This window comes from Caretta caretta, chromosome 1 (genome assembly GCF_965140235.1).
Source record: "Caretta caretta isolate rCarCar2 chromosome 1, rCarCar1.hap1, whole genome shotgun sequence".
NCBI classification, from domain to species: Eukaryota; Metazoa; Chordata; order Testudines; family Cheloniidae; genus Caretta; species Caretta caretta.
The window spans coordinates 242,216,803-242,234,513 of record NC_134206.1 but is presented as its reverse complement, the minus strand read 5'-3'; the positions used below and the strand labels follow the sequence as shown (position 1 = coordinate 242,234,513).

The 17,711-nt window shown below is 43.0% G+C and overlaps 1 protein-coding gene across 1 annotated transcript in view; it reads left to right on the top strand.

Moving 5' to 3' along the window:
- CACNA1C (calcium voltage-gated channel subunit alpha1 C) overlaps positions 1–17,711 on the top strand; it is a 706,039-nt gene that overhangs the window by 610,381 nt on the left and 77,947 nt on the right. Inside the window, exons 31-32 of the mRNA XM_048828634.2 lie at positions 14,408–14,491; positions 15,070–15,153. Coding sequence (XP_048684591.1) covers positions 14,408–14,491; positions 15,070–15,153 — 168 coding nt within the window. The remainder of the gene's footprint in view (positions 1–14,407; positions 14,492–15,069; positions 15,154–17,711) is intronic.

Below are 17,711 nucleotides of genomic sequence, written 5' to 3'. Positions count from 1 at the left end.
AAAGCCCAGTCTTTTCAGGCTGAGGAGTTTCTGAAAGTGATGGAGCAGTTACTCCTTTATGACTGACTGCAGAGGAGCAGGAGACATAGATGAGGACCTGAAGGTATCATGCTCTCACCTGAGCAACAACAGGAAAGGCTTTTAGGAGAGGACAATGCAGGAGAAATGAATGTGAGAGAAGCAGCAGCAGGCCTGTCACAGAACTAAAGCTAGGGAGTTTGCTCTAGGGAGCACACCACTTTCTACAGCTGCTGGTATTTCTGAACCCAGCAAGAGGCACCATATAGGTAATGTAACTACTGCTGGATGTTGGGAAGTTGTCACATACCTACTCCTCTCCCAGCCACTCCCTAAAGGATAGTTGGAAAGGAATGGCCCCAGTATCTCCCAGTAGTTATAGCTAATCGCAGTATCTCCCAGGAGGGGACCCAGCAGGAACTGTTGAAGGAGCAGTTACTGTGTGGATCACACAGCTGCTCATGCCTTTTCACAAAAGAATAACTGAAGAGAATGAGATAGGTGCTGTGGCCATCAGGGAGCTCACCATCACTGTGGTCCCAGCGTCTCCCTGCAGGAGTCACTGTAGGGAGTGTGCACAAGTGGCCATGGAGAAGTATAGAGCTAATGCAATCCCAGTCTCTCCCAGCATGAGTACCATAGGCAATGGGGTAGTAGTGCTGGCTGAGGGGAGTTTACAGCTACCCCTATCACAGCTGTTTCTCGCTGGCATTTCTGTGAATAATAATGAAAGACATATCATGGCTCTTTCTGATTCTGTATGTATTTTTCATCATGTCCACAGACCTCTAGCATTATTTATCTCTTGGCCCCTGTTTTCTTGAGGCAATGTGCCCTGCTCATTCAGCTCTCTTGATAGCATAATGGAAAGGAAAAAACCCAAGAAGGAATCAGTTCCATAAGCACTAATTGTGAGCACAGGCTCACCCTGGCATTGGGAATTTACTTGTATAATCCAGTGCTGGAGCTACTTCTTGCATTAGAGTAAGGATTCAGTAATCAAGAGGCTATTCTCTGGGCTGGGGAACTACATTTAGTCCAGGATCTGGGTCCTCCTCCGAGTACTATTCCATGCTCTGTAAACAGTATTTGAAGGTGGTAGAAAAACAAGAGGTTTCATAACTAAACACAGCCCTGGCACTGGGAATGCTTGGCCTTTGCAGCGAATCTGTACGTCGCCCTTCTGTGAGCAGCGCTATCTCTTTAGTTAGCCTCTGTGAGGGCAGGGCAGTCTCTGTCATTTATGCCCAGTGGTGGGGACAGTGCAGTCTTTTAGCTGACACCACTTAGTAGGAGCAATACTGTCTCAAGCCCATGTCTTTAGGCTTGCAATGTTTTTCTGGAGGAGAGGCACAGATCTCTCAGGTTTTATCAGTGTAAGGCAAACAGCCCATCAGCATCTAACCTACTCCAGGCATAGAGAGGGAATGAGAAGTAAAGAATTTGCTAATAATCAGAAAGAGATTGGGAATGATTAGGGCTGCTGATAAGGAACACATCCACTGTGGTCCTTGCATCTCCGTGCAGAGTATTAACCTGCTGCTCTGAAATAAGACTCCCAAATGGACCTTGAGTGTTTGTAATGGCCAAGTCCCATAAACTGATTCAAGATTAGTTACTCTGAACAGGCAGGCAGCTTAAAGAGATGTTCTTGAGGCTTGGGAAACAGGGGGTTCTGGTGTTTGTGTTTCTAATTTTTAAAAAGCTCCAGTCACTCTGCTGAGCTTTTTGTGATGGTGCTTCCAGGGTTTTCTCTTTAGAACTCAGAGTCCAGTCTGAAATTTGTACACACATTTGTGCCCCCTGCCCACAACACACCCATAATCTGCCTGGGCAGACATGGCATGAAATACAAGGGAACAATTTAATTGCTAGTGCAGTCAGGGACATAAACTAGTTCTTTAGCCCTTTACACCAGTAGATCTCAAAGTGCTTTACAAAGGAGATCAGTATCATGGTCTCCATTTTACAGATGGGGCAACTGAGGCCCAGAGAGGTGAAGTGACTGGCTCAAGGTTATCCAGCAGGATAAAAGCAGAGCAGGGAATTGAACCTAGGTGTCCTGAATCCTAGTCCATGCTCCCACCACTAGGCCACATTGTCTTCTATAAAGAGACTAGTAGTAACTTCAGTGGACTTTTTCCCACTTATGCCACCAATGATATTAGCCATGATCAGTAGCCCAATAGGTGTCTTTAGCTAGAGAAATCCAGAACTGAGATGGGCTTGAGTCAGATCCCCAAATGCAAACACCCCCAAGCTTTGTGGCAGTTCAGATCCAGGTAGAAACTCAGAGATGTATCATTGGCTCTATAATGGGCAAAACTGAAGGCCTGAATGCGAACATGCACATATTCATGAACTTTGGGAAAATGGGACTCTGGAAACAAACTTTCCAGCTCTAACCTGTCTCTAATCTACAGTAGAATTGTATGAATAAAAGGCCTGATAAACAACCAAACAAATCTGCCACTCGTTAGAAATGTTGTCCCTTGGAGAAGTAAAAATCCATACATCCATATGTTCCCCTACACTCATGTCCTAAGCCACAGTCATGGGGTGCATCAGCTGTACATCACCCTCATTGTTGAAGCTCCTACTTGTTTCATAACCTTATGCCAGAAGATACCATCACTGCTAAACAATGGTACTGGTGGACTGTTTGTTATTTTGGCGTTTCAACATTAAGACTGGCCTCTCAAGAACAGGAGTACTCTCCTTTCCAGAGAGGAAGGTTCATTTACTGGACCTGTCTTCTCTCCCTGTTTCATGAAAAGAACACATTTTTTATAACTCATACAGGTAGAGAAAAAGGATGAAGAGTCAAATTAGTCTCTGCTTTAACTCTGTTGGCTTCATTAGCATTTCAGGGAATGAATACAGGGATGAATTTTCCCCAGTGAATCCTGTAACTGTTCAGAGCCATCAGGAAATGGTTTCTTTAATTGCTGAGCCTTTCATACTGTGCTTGTCTTCTCAGAAAATGTTCATTATACCCTCCCAGAACCATTTGTTGAGTCAGAAATAGGATCCTAGAAAACTGAATTTCTACTACCACTCTCTTCCTGGCACTAAATCAGGTGGTACTTCAATGGAACTACTCACATGAATAAAGCGAGGCATATGTTTAAGTACCTTGCTGAATCTTGGCCCATGTGAAGAAGGGGAATACTGGGGATTTGTCTCAAGGAATCATAGATATTAGAGATGTAAATGATCATATAGTCCATTCCCCTTGCTGTCCAGTGTAGCAGCCAAAACTTCTCTCTCCTTGATGGTTACAGGTAGGTGACTGTCATGTCCCCCATAAATCCTCATATAGCCAAGGCAGGCATATTTAGATATTCTAATTTTTTCCTTCTAAGGTCATTATGTCAGGCCCATTGCTGCTTTTCTCTGAGTTCCCTCCCTTTATTGACATCTTTTTGGTATAGAGGTATCCAGAACTGTATGCATTACAGTAAATGAGTTTTGCATTCGGTGCAGGATGTCCACTCCACAGGCAGTTCCAGGAAGGATTGTGACTTTCTCTACACAGAGGAGTCCTGACTACCAGTCCATCCCTCAATTCACTAGAGAACCCTCCCATTCTCAGCCCTAATTGATGCATGCTTCCACATTTATTAATAGATCTACTTTCTCTCTAGTATCTCTTTTTCTCTGGGTATATTTGGCTATCTTTATTCCACCTTTAAGCCCTTCACTTAGCATTAATCATACATTTGATGCTCTTATATTTCCTTTCACGCCTGCAAACTGACTCATCTGTTTTGGTTCCCTCTTGACTACTCCATTTCAATTCCTTTTTTTACACTCAGCTTTTTGGAGTGTCTTTTGCTAAGCCACATTGGCTGCTTCTTATTCCTTGCATTCTACTTTTTCAGAGAGATCACAATCTGTTGTGCCTTGGTTATGACATATTTTAGCATGCTCCAGCCTTTGCTCATGCTACACCATCCCATTGCACCATTCTCATGAAGTTTCTTAATTTTTGAAATCTATCATTCTTTGTATTGCTGCATTCTTGTCGTCTTAGAAATATCTATCTATCATAGGCTGTTGAACAGGCATCAAACACCAGAAGATTTGAGCCCCTCTGGCATATCAAGGACTCTGGCACACGTGGGAGGATCAGATTAAGGACCTTTCTACGCTAATGCAGCCATGTCAGGAAACCTGGCTGCAACCAGGCTGTCTCCAGCCCAGTTACAAATATTGTTCCAATTTGTAATGTAGACTGGATTTCAGCTGTGGTCCAAGGATTTAACCAGTTGTTAAACACAGTTAAGGTCCAACCCACACACAATAACTGAAGAAAGGGAAACCGCATTCCTTTTATTTAGAGTGCAGGCTCATTAGGTTGAAAAATACATTTGAAATAGACAAAAGCCCACTGAACAACAAACACTCCAATACAGAGTAATGTAACAAACTACACAGCAGGGGTCTCAGGAACAGGATTGCTCTGCTAACATCTTTCAGACTACAGGCCTCAACACAGCAAATAGTGGATCTAGTCCCTTATGCAAACATCCAAGGAATCCTCATTGGTGCTTCCTTTAGATTTCAATGAGTTTTTAAATCAAAGATGACTGTATGATCTGCAAACCATAAGTCCCATTTGTTGTTGAGCCTACTGTACCAGTTGTGGGACACTGATCATTAGCAGAAATTTAAAGGAGAGGAAAGCAGGCAATGTAGTTACATTTCACAGATATAGGAGGCAGCTACCGCAGCCAAACAAATTGTGCAATGTGAAAAGTATTCATCGGATAAATGAAATAGAGGGAATTGGATTGATAACAGGACACAAAGCCTTACACAGATTTCTAGGTCATTGGTTCCAATTGAGCCCTGGTCAGCCGGGATCAAAATTCTTTACTCTGAACACTAGTCGACATCCTGTATGAAATGAGCTATTTTCCTAGTGGATGGGGTCCATGTCACATAAAAAAGCAGCACAATTGGTCCCAATTGATCTCTTTGTTGGCAGTCCCAGTGGAGAGACCAAGAATTGAATGAACATGGAGAATGAACTCCCTTTGCCCTTAGAAGTGTTCCCCACTTTGTCATGGTGGAAGCACACTGGTGAGAGATACGGAGGATGTTTGCTCTGCCACTGCCCCGGTGCTTATAGGATAGAGGACATCCTCCTTCTGGGATTGACAGTCCAACACCTTTCAACAACACAAAATGTATCCTGTACTCTTTATTATTAATCATATGTAACTGTTCTAATTTTCTCCAGCAAGGGCTGTGCAGTGTGATTAGCCAACCTCCTGGAGGACTGATAGGTAATCTGGTAGGCAAGATAAATACAAAGATGCTGAATAGGAGCTTCGTTAAGGAGGGACCTTTTCCTTCACAGTAGACGTACCCAGGGAATTTGCATATTTCTGCAACATTATGACAGATTTATTTCCAGTCTGGCACTTGAGGGTTTTAATGTCATTATGAGTGATCAAAAATAATGATATAACTACACAATGCAGCGGTGTGGGAAGCACAGTATTAGCTATTACTCTTTATTAATATAGAAAATTATTAACGCTGTGTTAAAAGCACAGTGGGATGGTGCACTGGGGTCTCATTCACAATGGTGCCTGCGGCAACAGCAGCTGCACTGAAAAGGAACAATATCAGGGAAAAGTAACTTGTTCTCACCCACAGAAGGGAAATCCCAAACCTCTGTCACCTCAGACAGGCTCATACAAAATGGTCAAAAGTTCTCACAGGTCTCTTCATTTAGCAACAACGCCAAATAACAGGGTAAAGCAAGGCCCCATCTACAGTACTTTATATCCCGTTAGGAAATGATATGTCAGAGGCTGTGTTGCCTAGGAATAAGGCACGAGACCTGATGGCCAAGAGACCTGATTTCTATCCCCCACTCCGCCACTGGCCAGATTGTGCAGATTCTTTACTGCTCTGTGCTTTTCAGTTTCCCCAAGTGTAAAATGGGCATAGTGATGCTGACCCTCCTTTATAATACACTTTGAGATCGATGCATAAGAGCGAGTATTGGTGATGGTCTTATTCTATAGATGGAAAAACTATACTCTCTGTAAAATGAGGGCCTTTTTGAAAAATACAGAGAGAAAACTACAGTAAACCAAACAGTCTAAAAACATATGATGTATATCTCTCAGGACTGTCACTTGAGTGTAGAGTTGTTCCAGTGGGCCACCTTACCTCTGTACCAGCCATGCCAAACAAGATGTCCAGCTCCATCTCATGGCACCTACATGAACAGAGTCTGTATCCCCTCCTAAGACATCTCTCACTGATTCTGGATGCTTTCCAGTCTGTTACCACTTCCTAATTCATCCTCCACCAAAATAAGGATAAAAAATTCTTCATTTCCAGAGATGTGCAGGCAGAAGCCTCCACTCACAAATCCACCATCGCATCCCACTTGTCATTGTATTTAAAGAACATGGGATCTGTTCTTTCAGAAAGAGGGAAGTGAAGCTGATTTTTTTTTTTAAAGCAAAGCATTTGCTCCTGTTGTCAGGTACAAGTGGCTATGGAAAGCTGGACTACTAGAGTCCTGGAAGCATCAGTTGTAAAGGTCAATGATTGGTCGCTGTGTCCTTACCTGTTGCTAGAAATGTATCTGCTCATAGTTGTTTTTTGCAGGGGACAGCTTCCTTTGGGTCATGCTCCCTTCCCTAAAAAGAGGGAACTTCTTTTATATCCTCTTTTGCCAGAGGATGTTGTGAAGGCCAAGACTATAACAGGGTTCAAAAAAGAACTAGATAAATTCATGGAAGATAGGTCCATCAATGGCTTTTTGCTAGGATGGGCAGGGATGGTGTCCCTAGCCTCTGTTTGCCAGAAGCTGAGAATGGGCAACAGGGGATGGATCACTTGATGATTACCTGTTCTGTTCATTCCCTCTGGGGCATCTGGCATTGGCCACTGTCAGAAGACAGGATACTGGGCTAGATGGACCTGTGGTCTGACCCAGTATGGCCATTCTTATGTTCTCTTATGTTCTTATAGCAAAGTCCAGCTTTTTGTTCTTTCCTCCTCCTGTGCTGGTGTCTTGGTGCATTCTCTCTCATACTTATTTGCCGGATCATGACAGAACCTGTTAATTGTAGCCTTTGGGGAGTCCACCAATGTAGAAACCTGTACTTTCTCCCTAATGCGACATGATAGCAAATTGCACATGGTTATCAATATACAGAATGTGATATGTTCAGGCATAGCTAGCCATCACAGCCATTTTTCAGTCTTTCCATCAAGTCAGTGTTCTAACTGGAGTGTAAGGTTTCCTGTGGGTTACATCCTCCTACTATGACCACGGGGTATTCATGATGATGTTATTCTTGGAAAGAGCCCATGGCTCTTTACAGAGCTTCACTGGATCGAAAGGGTTCCACCTGAATGAAGGTCAAGAAGCTGATTTCATTGTTCCAGGGTACCAGCAATGGAGATAGGGGAGCATTCCATTCCTATTCTTGTGTTCATGTTTTTATGTCAGGGAGGCCTGAAACATAGGTGCGTGCAGGCTCTTGCCATTCCTTATCCTCCTTTCCCACAAAACTAAGAAGAATCCAAGCCAACAGCAACAACAGTTTTCCAGGAGGGTTTCATCTAGTGACAGTCATTTTTCAGAGTCATTATTTTCCATCCCTTCCCACTGTGCAGCCTGAAAGATATTCCTGCCACTACTAGGAGGCGCTTTCGCTGCTGGGTGCCACCTCCAGAGATACAGGGAATCGCCTCTGCCGTGCTTCTAACCTGATCTATGGCACAGGCACCCTGAGGTCACACATTGAATTTCAGACCTCACACATGACTGAGTGCTTATATACCACAATGACAGCTACCTAGAAAAATGAAGAAACTAAAGATATGAAACCAACTGCACTATCATCCAGGTGGGAAAGGACCTATCTGATTATTTGCAAGTGAACATAGTGCTGGGCAATATGAACTGGAGTGTAAGATCTGGAAATGGAAGTCCTTTAGCCACAAAACATATACAATACAGACTGTTGCAGGGCAGGCATCCTCAACATTGCCCTTACTCCTGATCTGGAGACACCTCCTCTAAGGAAAAAGAGTAGTTCAGATTCTATAAGTATTTTCTTTCTTCTAAGACTGCCAGCCAGGAGGCCAGTTAGTGCCAGTTGGGGTGAAGATTTTCCATGTGTGTGCATAAGAGAGAGATGGGGACTCTTGTCCACTAGGAACAAAACAGAGACCAGTAACCCATTTTAGATACTGCACCTTGTCAAACAGTAATCAGAGGATAATAATTTTTGGTCACTGATAATCTGAGCCAGATTCAGCGAGAGACCTAGAAATGAACGTATCTGTGTTCTATTACCAATCACAGAGCCATCCAGCCCCTGCAACATCTTTGATTCTGACATGCTAAGGACAATATGTCTGGGTGGTCCATTAAATCCCAGGAGAAAACCACCCATCTGCTTTCGGTAGCTTCCTAATGTGGGAAATATGAGAGCTCATGAATCAGAAGTGAGACTGAAGTGTAAAATAAAGATATCCAGGTTATTAAAAATGAGTCCTACCCTAAAATGAAGGGGCTGCTTTCTTGTTAAATAAGCAAAGAGCAGCACCATGTTCCTTTAAAAACAATTGGATTTTTGGAACTGACTCAGAAGTTGAAGAACTTGTCTCCTTTGACTGTTTATAGCTTTGATGGAGTACAGGATTTGTAAAAAGAAAAGGAGTACTTGTGGCACCTTAGAGACTAACCAATTTATTTGAGCATGAGCTTTCGTGAGCTACAGCTGTGGTTCCCTGCAGGAATGACTCATTACGACAAGCAGTAGGTGAATTGCAATGACTCTGTCTCTCAAAATTAATCCATCAATGAGTGAGAGCTGATAGTATGCAAATAGGTGCTGTTTTCTTATAGTCTGTCATGATCTGCAAGCAGCTGCATCCTCCAGTTTATTTCTTCTCTTCTAGGCACTGCTAATTTCCATGATTGCTGTTATGGCTAAATGGCATCTTAACATAATTTGCATTATCTCCATTTGATGTCAGTTGTTATTGTAGCTTTGTAATATTCTGCAGAATACATGTGATTCTCTCAGATATGCCGGTGAGACTGTGTGCCAAGATTCAAATGATGGAATATATGTGATTCAGTTTAAATTTCTTCATAAAGAGATGCCCCCTTGCCTTGCCACTTTCCAGAGAAGGCTCTTTCAGTAAAAGCCCAGAGGTGAACCACACAACTCCAAGTGGCCTGCAAGAGTTTCAAAAATGTATTCCCGTGTTGAACATGAAGGTACTGTGCTAGTACCAGATTGTGGCTTTCAGATCATCAGCAAAGTCTGAGTTGCTGTCCATTCCAATCAAACAACTTTTGCTCTCCTAAGAAACCACATTCCTTATCAGGAAGTCATCCTTGAACCAGCCCCTAACCCTCCCTCCCATAAACTCCCTCTTCCAACAGACACCTGGCTTAAGACTAATGTTTCTTTCCATTGTCTAGACGTGCAGATTTATTTCAGGTACTCTGAGACCAGGTCATCCTGTCAGTATTCTTTCCTGTTAGTTCCCCCATCGTCTCTCTCTCTCTCTCTTTCCCTCTCCCTTTTTATATCTTTCCCATTTTTCTGCAGTATTGTAGCAGCTTCTTCCATTGGGGACCATCCGACCTACATTCAGATCCCACCCAATAGAAACACTGAGGCTTTGCTGCACCCTTTAGCTACATATGTTTTACAGTGGAAGAGACTAGTTAATTTTTGCAAACCTTGTAGTAAGAGTGCATTGAGCACCTGTGGCTAAGCAAAGAAATATCTGCACATCAGTTAGCACAGAGATGACCCTGTACTCCTAACCCAGCTGAGATCACTATTCAGCACCCCACCCCCTTTTCCCCTCAGGAATTCTGTGCCTGGGATAGCCTGGTTTGTGCTAGAACTGTCCCGCACAGTTCCTTATTTTGAGTGCCAAGTGACTATGAGCTCAGCCCTTCAGACAGGCTCCCGTGGGCAAATTTCTCTGCTGTTAACAAGACTTCCCAACTACTGTACTTAGGAGTATTTTCACAGAGTGTAAAAGCCATGGTCTCCAGAGATCACAGTGGCTCCATTAGTATTGAAACAAACCGCAGTATCTTGTTAGCTGAACTCAACAGCCAAGAAATCTAAAGATGATTGGCACAGAAGTGATACAGTGTCTGCTCCCCTGCACAAATGAGATTCCGCTCCAGTCAGTCACTGCATATGTATGATCAACTTGTCATTACTTAATTGATCCTGGGGTGATTTGCTATCAGTTCCTTTTTGGGGGGAGTGCAGAGAGGGGCAGAAAATGTATGTGTTTTATTGTAATGATGGGTACTTCATGCTCATGAGTAACCAATCTGGCCTCCCCCCACACAAGCTCCATAGATATCATGTACTCCAAAAAATTCCCACAAGGGGGTGACTGCAATGCCTCAATAAATCCCAGGAGAGTTCAGCACAGTGGTATGTAACTCTATGGCTGAAGACAGGGTGAGCGTCTCCCTTTAAGGGTAAATTATGGTATTGCACTCTAAATTCCTCTATTGCAAAAATAAACAGTGCCTTCAGTTCACTTCCCCCTCCTTCCCTGGGGGAAAAAAATCAAAACTTTCCGGTGGGAAAAATAGTTTGGAACTGCTACCTCTTTATTTGACTGAAAGCTCCTTCCTTAGTCAGCTTGCCTTTCATCATCCACCCTGATTCTCTCCAACAAGGAATCTGGCTTTGAGAGGTACTTCGAGGTCATAACAAGCAAATCCCAAAGGGGTCTAATTCACTCTCAATATGTGCTTGTAACTCTTGACAAGATTACAAACTGTAATCCAAAACCAAGCAATCACATGGGCAGTTTTCAGATGATGTCTCTAAGAAGGATTGGCTTTTAAGAAAGGATTTAATTAATTTCCATCAAACAAAATATTCCTTGCACCTTATTTGAAGACTATAAGCAGCAGCGCTCTATGATTTCTTTAGACTGTATGACTATGAATAATATATTCTTGATTCAAGCCCCCCTTTTTGCTGTAGAGAGGGGTCAGGAGAAGAGTAGGGAAATGATTTTAAAATCAGATTTTTGAATTCAGTTCTTAAAACATTGAACTGTTGGGTGTGGGGATGAATAAAACTGGAAGAGTATCAGTGGTTCCTCTTTATCAAACAACCCAGTGTGTGAGGAAGACTTCTTTGAGTGTACCTCACACATGGGCAACAGTGGGTCATTATCGGGTGTGACTCCTATGGAGACTAAGGTGACAAGACCATGACTCATGACTTTCAGAATGAGCCAATGGCTGACTGGGATCAGCAGAGCTGCCATTTGAGGGAAGCCATGGTTCAAAACATGGGCCCATTTTCTGACATCAGTAATTCCAGTGTAAACCCCAGTAACTCCATGGAAGTAAATGAAGTGACTCCAGATTTATTTTGGTGTAACTGACAGCAGAATCATGCCTATTAAATTCTGATGAAAAAAGGAACCTCTGCTCTGAGGGCCCGATTTTGCCTTGGGATCTAGATACACAGCTCCCTTTGGGCCACATACTGCTTGGTTATGTCAGTGCAGTGCGGTTGACTTCAGAGATGTTATGTTACTGTAACTGAGAGAATTGGATCCACTGGCTTCCATGTTCATCTGAAGACAAAATTTGGCCCCAGTGGTCACCCTGATGTTACACCAATTGTGAAAATTGGCTGTTGGGCTGGGAGTCCAGATATTCATTAAAAGCAAATGGCCAACTTGGTTAGGCCCAAACTATGATCTGCTGTAAAGTTGGTATAATCTGACGGTGGCATCTCCCGTGCTTGCTTAAAAGCTGTTTAAACCATACAAAGTATCCATGGATTTAAAAGTAAACAGCTACCATTTTGGTGGGCACAGTCCCAAACAACCAAACAGGTATGAACTTTACCCCTGTTGCTGCATAAAAGCAAACTCAGAGTTCCTATTTCAAGAGCTGTCTGGAATCCCACTGAAATCCTTCATGGGACTGGTAGATGAACACAGAGAAGGAAATGGAAGGTAGACATGTTACTGGGTCTGATCCTGCAGATCTTCAATATGTGAGCTCTGCCACTACCTCAGTGGGACTGTACTCATGAAGAAAGGCTGTGGGATTGGGCCCACTGTCTTCTGCTTTATTCTCTTGATTCTTCAAGTGCCCTCAGGGCTGAGGTCATGTCAGGTCACAAAGGCAAGTTCTTGGAGCTCCGTGTGATCTGTATATGTTCTTTATTTATTCAAAATGTGAGTGCCTTTACAGTTTAATCTGCCATTCTCTCCCTCCCCTTCCCCTTGGTGAACTCTAATTACACTTTTATTCCAGGTCCATCTGGTTGCTAGAAACGCTGGAGATCACTGCTGTGCTCATGCTAATGTTTGCTGTGTATTTTCTAGGCTTGATGCTGAATAATAATATTCCCTAAATTTGCTTTTGCTCCTGTTTCCTCTCCCCAAGTAGCAGACTGTGTAATATGGGATATGAAGTGGGAAATTTGCACTCACTGGGCAAATTTTTTTTAAGAGTTCAGGTTTTGAACAAACCTGTTTCATGTTTGCACACAAAAATGTTCGCTGTGTTTTTCAGAATGGGTTTTCTTTTCTTGTTTCTCTTTTCAAAATCCATTCTAACAATTTCCCTCACAGCAACTGTCTGGTGTGTACTCAGTCAGAAAGTGGGGTTTGCATGTTTGTTTGTTCTGCCCAAGGCGTGGCCCATAAATGTGAGAGTTCTCTAGTCCAGAAGAATCCATCTGGGCTGTCTTCCAGAGTTCAGAAGGGAACTCCTAGCCAGTGTCTGACCCAGATATTGGTTGTGCCCACAACAATCTCAGGTTCCCAAGCCTGGCTTTTGCAGTGCCAGCAGTGGGATTATTTTTTCTCCCCTCTTTTCTTTCTGCAATACTGTCTGGGAACTCAGGCTCACACTTTACCCATGACCTGACTTTCCAGCACTAAGAATAGCAAGCGTAGTGCAACTTAGGTTCAATATCGCTGGAAACAAGACACAGCTGGGAATCAGGGAAGTCAGATTAGTCCATCCTTCTGCAACCAAAATACATAACAGGAGTACAGGAGTTCCTGTTTGTTTGTTCCTAAAATTGAAGAAAAGGGGGATCATATATGAAAGGGGAGCTCTTGGCAAAGTATTTTGCAAATCTTGATGAATTCTCTTGAGAGTAACTGTAAAACTTTGCTCAAGATATTAATGTGAAAAAGAGACAGACAACCAGAAGCTCAGCAGCCAGACTGAATAAGGCCTTTCTGAAAAGGATGCTGGATCCTAGCTCCCCTTACTGCCCAGGATCATTGGGGTGGATGGTAGGCAGTGGAGGCTGGTGCCACCTGAAGGTTGGTAGGCAAATTGGACACATAAAGTTGCCCTCAGCATCAATTCACAGAGTGGGTAAAATATCATAATGTACTTGACTTAAAGCAGCGAGAGCTGAGGACCCTCCACTGGAGTGTAGGGAGGCAACAGGCAGGATCTCATAAAGAGCCTGGAGTATAACACTAACATAAGACCATAAGAGCGGCCATACTGGGTCAGACCAATGGTCCATCTAGCCCAGTATCCTGTCTTCCAACAGTGGCCAATGCCAGGTGCCCCAGAGGGAATGAACAGAACAGGTAATCATCAAGTGATCCATCCTCTATCACCCATTCCCAGCTTTGGGCAAACAGACGCTCGGGACACTTAAGAGCATGATTTTGCATCTCTCTTGCTAAGAGCACCAGTCTGCCTCAGTGCCTTGAAGAGAAGAGCTAAGGCACAATCAGTAGAAGCTCGTGGTGCCTTGCAAATCCACAAAGGGTGTTTGGGCAGAGAACCAAACGTGATAACCAATGAGTTGTAAAAGCTCCTTCTAACCCATCTCCTGATTTTATCAGGCCCCTCTTTCTCTTTTCTTAAGAGACACCTGGTCTTTCATAGCCCCAGCACAGTCCATTACAGCCTGAATGTGGACCCAGTGGCCATTTCTCATTTGCAGCATGGGAGTGAATACTGGCAAGAACCAAGGGTCACCATTCCTTTACCCCTCCCCCCAAAATTACGCAACCCAGGAAAACCAGAATAGCGGAAGGTGTTAGGTTACTTGGAGAAAGGTGGCTCTGACACCTGAAGGACTCAGTCCTGCAACCCCTACTCACAGAGCAGTCCTTACTCAAGCAGGGAGTCCAACTGGCTTCAATGCTTACATTGGCTGGAGAATAGGCGGCTCGCATAAGAGATGCAAGAACTGGTCTTTGGTCTCTAAACCAGTGCGCAGATTTAAGAGCAAAACTGCTTGAGGTATCAAGGCAATAATTCTAATGGTAATTTTGAACTGTTTTTGTCTGTCTAACATTCCTTTTTAATCCCCATCCTGCCTGCCCCTTCCTTATGTAGGGTTACTTTAGTGATCCTTGGAATGTTTTTGACTTCCTCATCGTAATTGGCAGCATTATAGACGTCATTCTCAGTGAAACTAATGTGAGTATTACTCTACCCTCCCCAGGATACCACCACCACCACCACCTCCTCCTCCTCCTCCTCTGTTTCCTTCTCTCTCTCTTTTTTCTGGTTTTTTTCCCCCCTCTAGTCATGCTTTTATTGAACTTGCCGTCGTCCTTCTCCTTCTCCCAGGGAAAAAAAAAGGAGGGGGAACCGCCTCCTTCTTTTTCACTTGTCATAGCACGCCCCCGGCTGTGACTGGTGAAAGCGCACAGAGTTTGGGGTGTGTGTGCTTTTTTTCCCTCCAAAGGGTAGACATGCTTGAGTGTAACTTTCTGACTAACCAGGCTTTTGTTGATACCCTCCATCATGTGAAACTTTACAGAGGTTTGAGCAGCCAGTACTATAAAGTGGTAAGAGACTATTTAATATGCCCACGTAACCTCTTTCTTTTCTTATTTTTTTCTCTTCTCTCCCTCTTTCATGCTTTTTTTTTGTTTTTGTTTTATTTTTGTTTTAATATTTTTTTACCTTTTTTCCTTTCTTTCTCTCTCTCTCTCTCTCTCTCTCTCTCTTTCTCTCTCTCTCTCTTTTCTCGGCTTCTCTGCCACATGCAGCACTATTTCTGTGATGCATGGAATACATTTGACGCCTTGATTGTTGTGGGTAGCATTGTTGATATAGCAATCACCGAGGTGAACGTAAGTAGCTGGCGTCTGTCCATGATCGTGCCTGCTCTAACATTCATTTGTCTTTCCCGGTTTTCTTTTTGTTTCTTCCCCCCACTCCTCCTTTTAAGGATTGTTTTTGTTGTTTTGAAAATTTCTTTTATTTTTTGTTTTCTTTTGTTTTGACTTTTGGAACGACTTAGAGAACTTTTTGACTGTTGCATCATTTTCTTTCCCTCATAATCAGCCTGGCATGAGTAAAACTGTATAGCAGGAAAATCAATGGGAAATGTGGAGTGTAAGTGAGAGTGAGATTTGTGCCATGGGAAGTTGCAGGAGTAGTCCCAGTCCAGGACTCTCCATGGCATTGTGATACTTTCCACTCCACAGAGGTCTAAAGGCAACTCTTTCGAGGTGGAACTGTGGGAACCAAACCTAGAATCTTTTGTGTAGATGCCCCTTGGTCTTCCTCCAAAAAAATCCGAGCATCCCAGTAGCCACCGAGAAACCTGTCCCTACTTTTCCATTTTCATTTGAGATCAGGTAAACTGGGTAAAAAAAAAGTCTATTATTTTACAGGGTAGTTTCCCCCCTATGCCTTGGTTCCCCACCACTCCAAAAAAATCCATAGAAAATGTACATGGCCATGTCTCATTTGATTTCCCACTGGACACATTTACACATCACAAAATCCACCAGCACAATTGGCACTAATTAGCACCACTTCTGGTTATCTCAGCAGGCAGGCCAAGGATTGAATGGCCCCTGGAGACTGAAGTGAGTAGCATAAGGTTTATAAAGAATATATTTTACCCGCAAACGTCATTGTTTTTTTGATGGGACAGGATAGAATTACAGAATTAGTGGATGAAGGAAACATAGGAGCTATAGTACGTTACATTTAGATTTGAGTTAAGCATTTGATACTTTAGGCCATCTTTTACTGAAAGCAGTGCAAAACTCCCATAGACATCAGTGGAACAAGAATCTCAATAAATCATATTTGGAAACTTAAATCAAAATGACTTGGACAGGAGCACAATCATGGGGATTGAAATCTGGCTAAAAGACCATAAAAATAGCCTGGTGTATGAAGTTGGGAGGAGGGCTCTCAGCGTACCACAGGTTTACCCTTATTTAATGTCTTCATCAATGATCTGGAAGAGGGAGTAATACATTGATGAAATGTGCAACTACACTATATGAGAGTGAGTTAAAAAAAACAGGACAGAAATATAATACAAAGGGACTTAAAGAGTTTAGAAACATGGACAATAAAGTAACAAAGAAATTTAGTTTAGAGAAACCTGAGAAGTAGAAATACTGCAAAAAGGTGTTAATGGATAGCAAATTAGACATGAATTTGCAATGTGATGTGGCAGCAGAAAAGGCCAGTGCAGTTTTGAGTTGTATATGTACAGTAAAGGTATCGTATCATGTAGCAGAGAAGTAATAGTGCCCTGCTGTAACTTTACCTGGGATGCTGCATTAGGTTTTGGGCACCCCATTACCAGAAAGATATTGATAAATTGGAGGGAGTTCAAAGAAGGGCAGTTAAAATGATTTAGGGAGTGGGGAGAGTGATTTGTCTGTGGAAAACTGAAGAGTTCTCCATATATATTGCTTGTAGAAGAGACACCCCAGTGTGGAGCATGCTAACTGCCCTGCGTGGCCACTACTGGTGAGCACTAGAAGTTCCCTAGTGCTCGTTAATGTAGTCCTGTTTCAAACATTAGGGAACTTCTAGTGCACACAAATGGCCACACAGTTCAGTTGGTGCGCGACATACTGGTGAGCATTAGAATTTGCTCCCCAGCTAGTTTGCACTAAAGCACCATGTAGACAAGCCCTAAGAGGGCAGCCTGGAAATAGTCTACAAACACTGAAAGGGTGCAAACCTCAAAGATGGAGAGGCATCATATAGCATAGGCATGGGAGACAGGAGCCAAAGGGCCATTCCTCCGTGCACACACTTTTTTCATGATGGCTGCCCCTGCACCATGGGCCAAATGGGAGTTAGTGGCATTGCAACCTGGTGCACAAGGTTGCAGTGCCACTCAAATTTGGCCAATTTTGGTGGCTTGGCCCTCCCACTTTTAAAATCCTCCAGTGCCCATCATATAGGGTGAGGAAAGGGGTATAATAATTAGAAGTAATGAAGTGCAAATTATGCTAAATATTTCTCCTGACTGAGAGATTAATCTATGGAATAATCTTCCAAGTAAAATGATGGAAGTCCATTCATTAGGAACATTTAAAGCCTGAATATATACTATAGGGAACAACCCTGCTCTGGTGGGGAGACACATTTGATAACTGAGTCCATCTTTTCAGTAAAAAGAAAAGGAGTACTTGTGGCACCTTAGAGACTAACAAATTTATTTGAGCATAACATCTCCCCACTGTATTTTCCACTGAATGAATCCGATGAAGTGAGCTGTAGCTCACGAAAGCTTATGCTCAAATAAATATGTTAGTCTCTAAGGTGCCACAAGTACTCCTTTTCTTTTTGCGGATACAGACTAACACGGGACTACTACTCTGAAACATCTTTTCAGTGTAATTCCCATGATTTCTTCCCATGTAGAAGG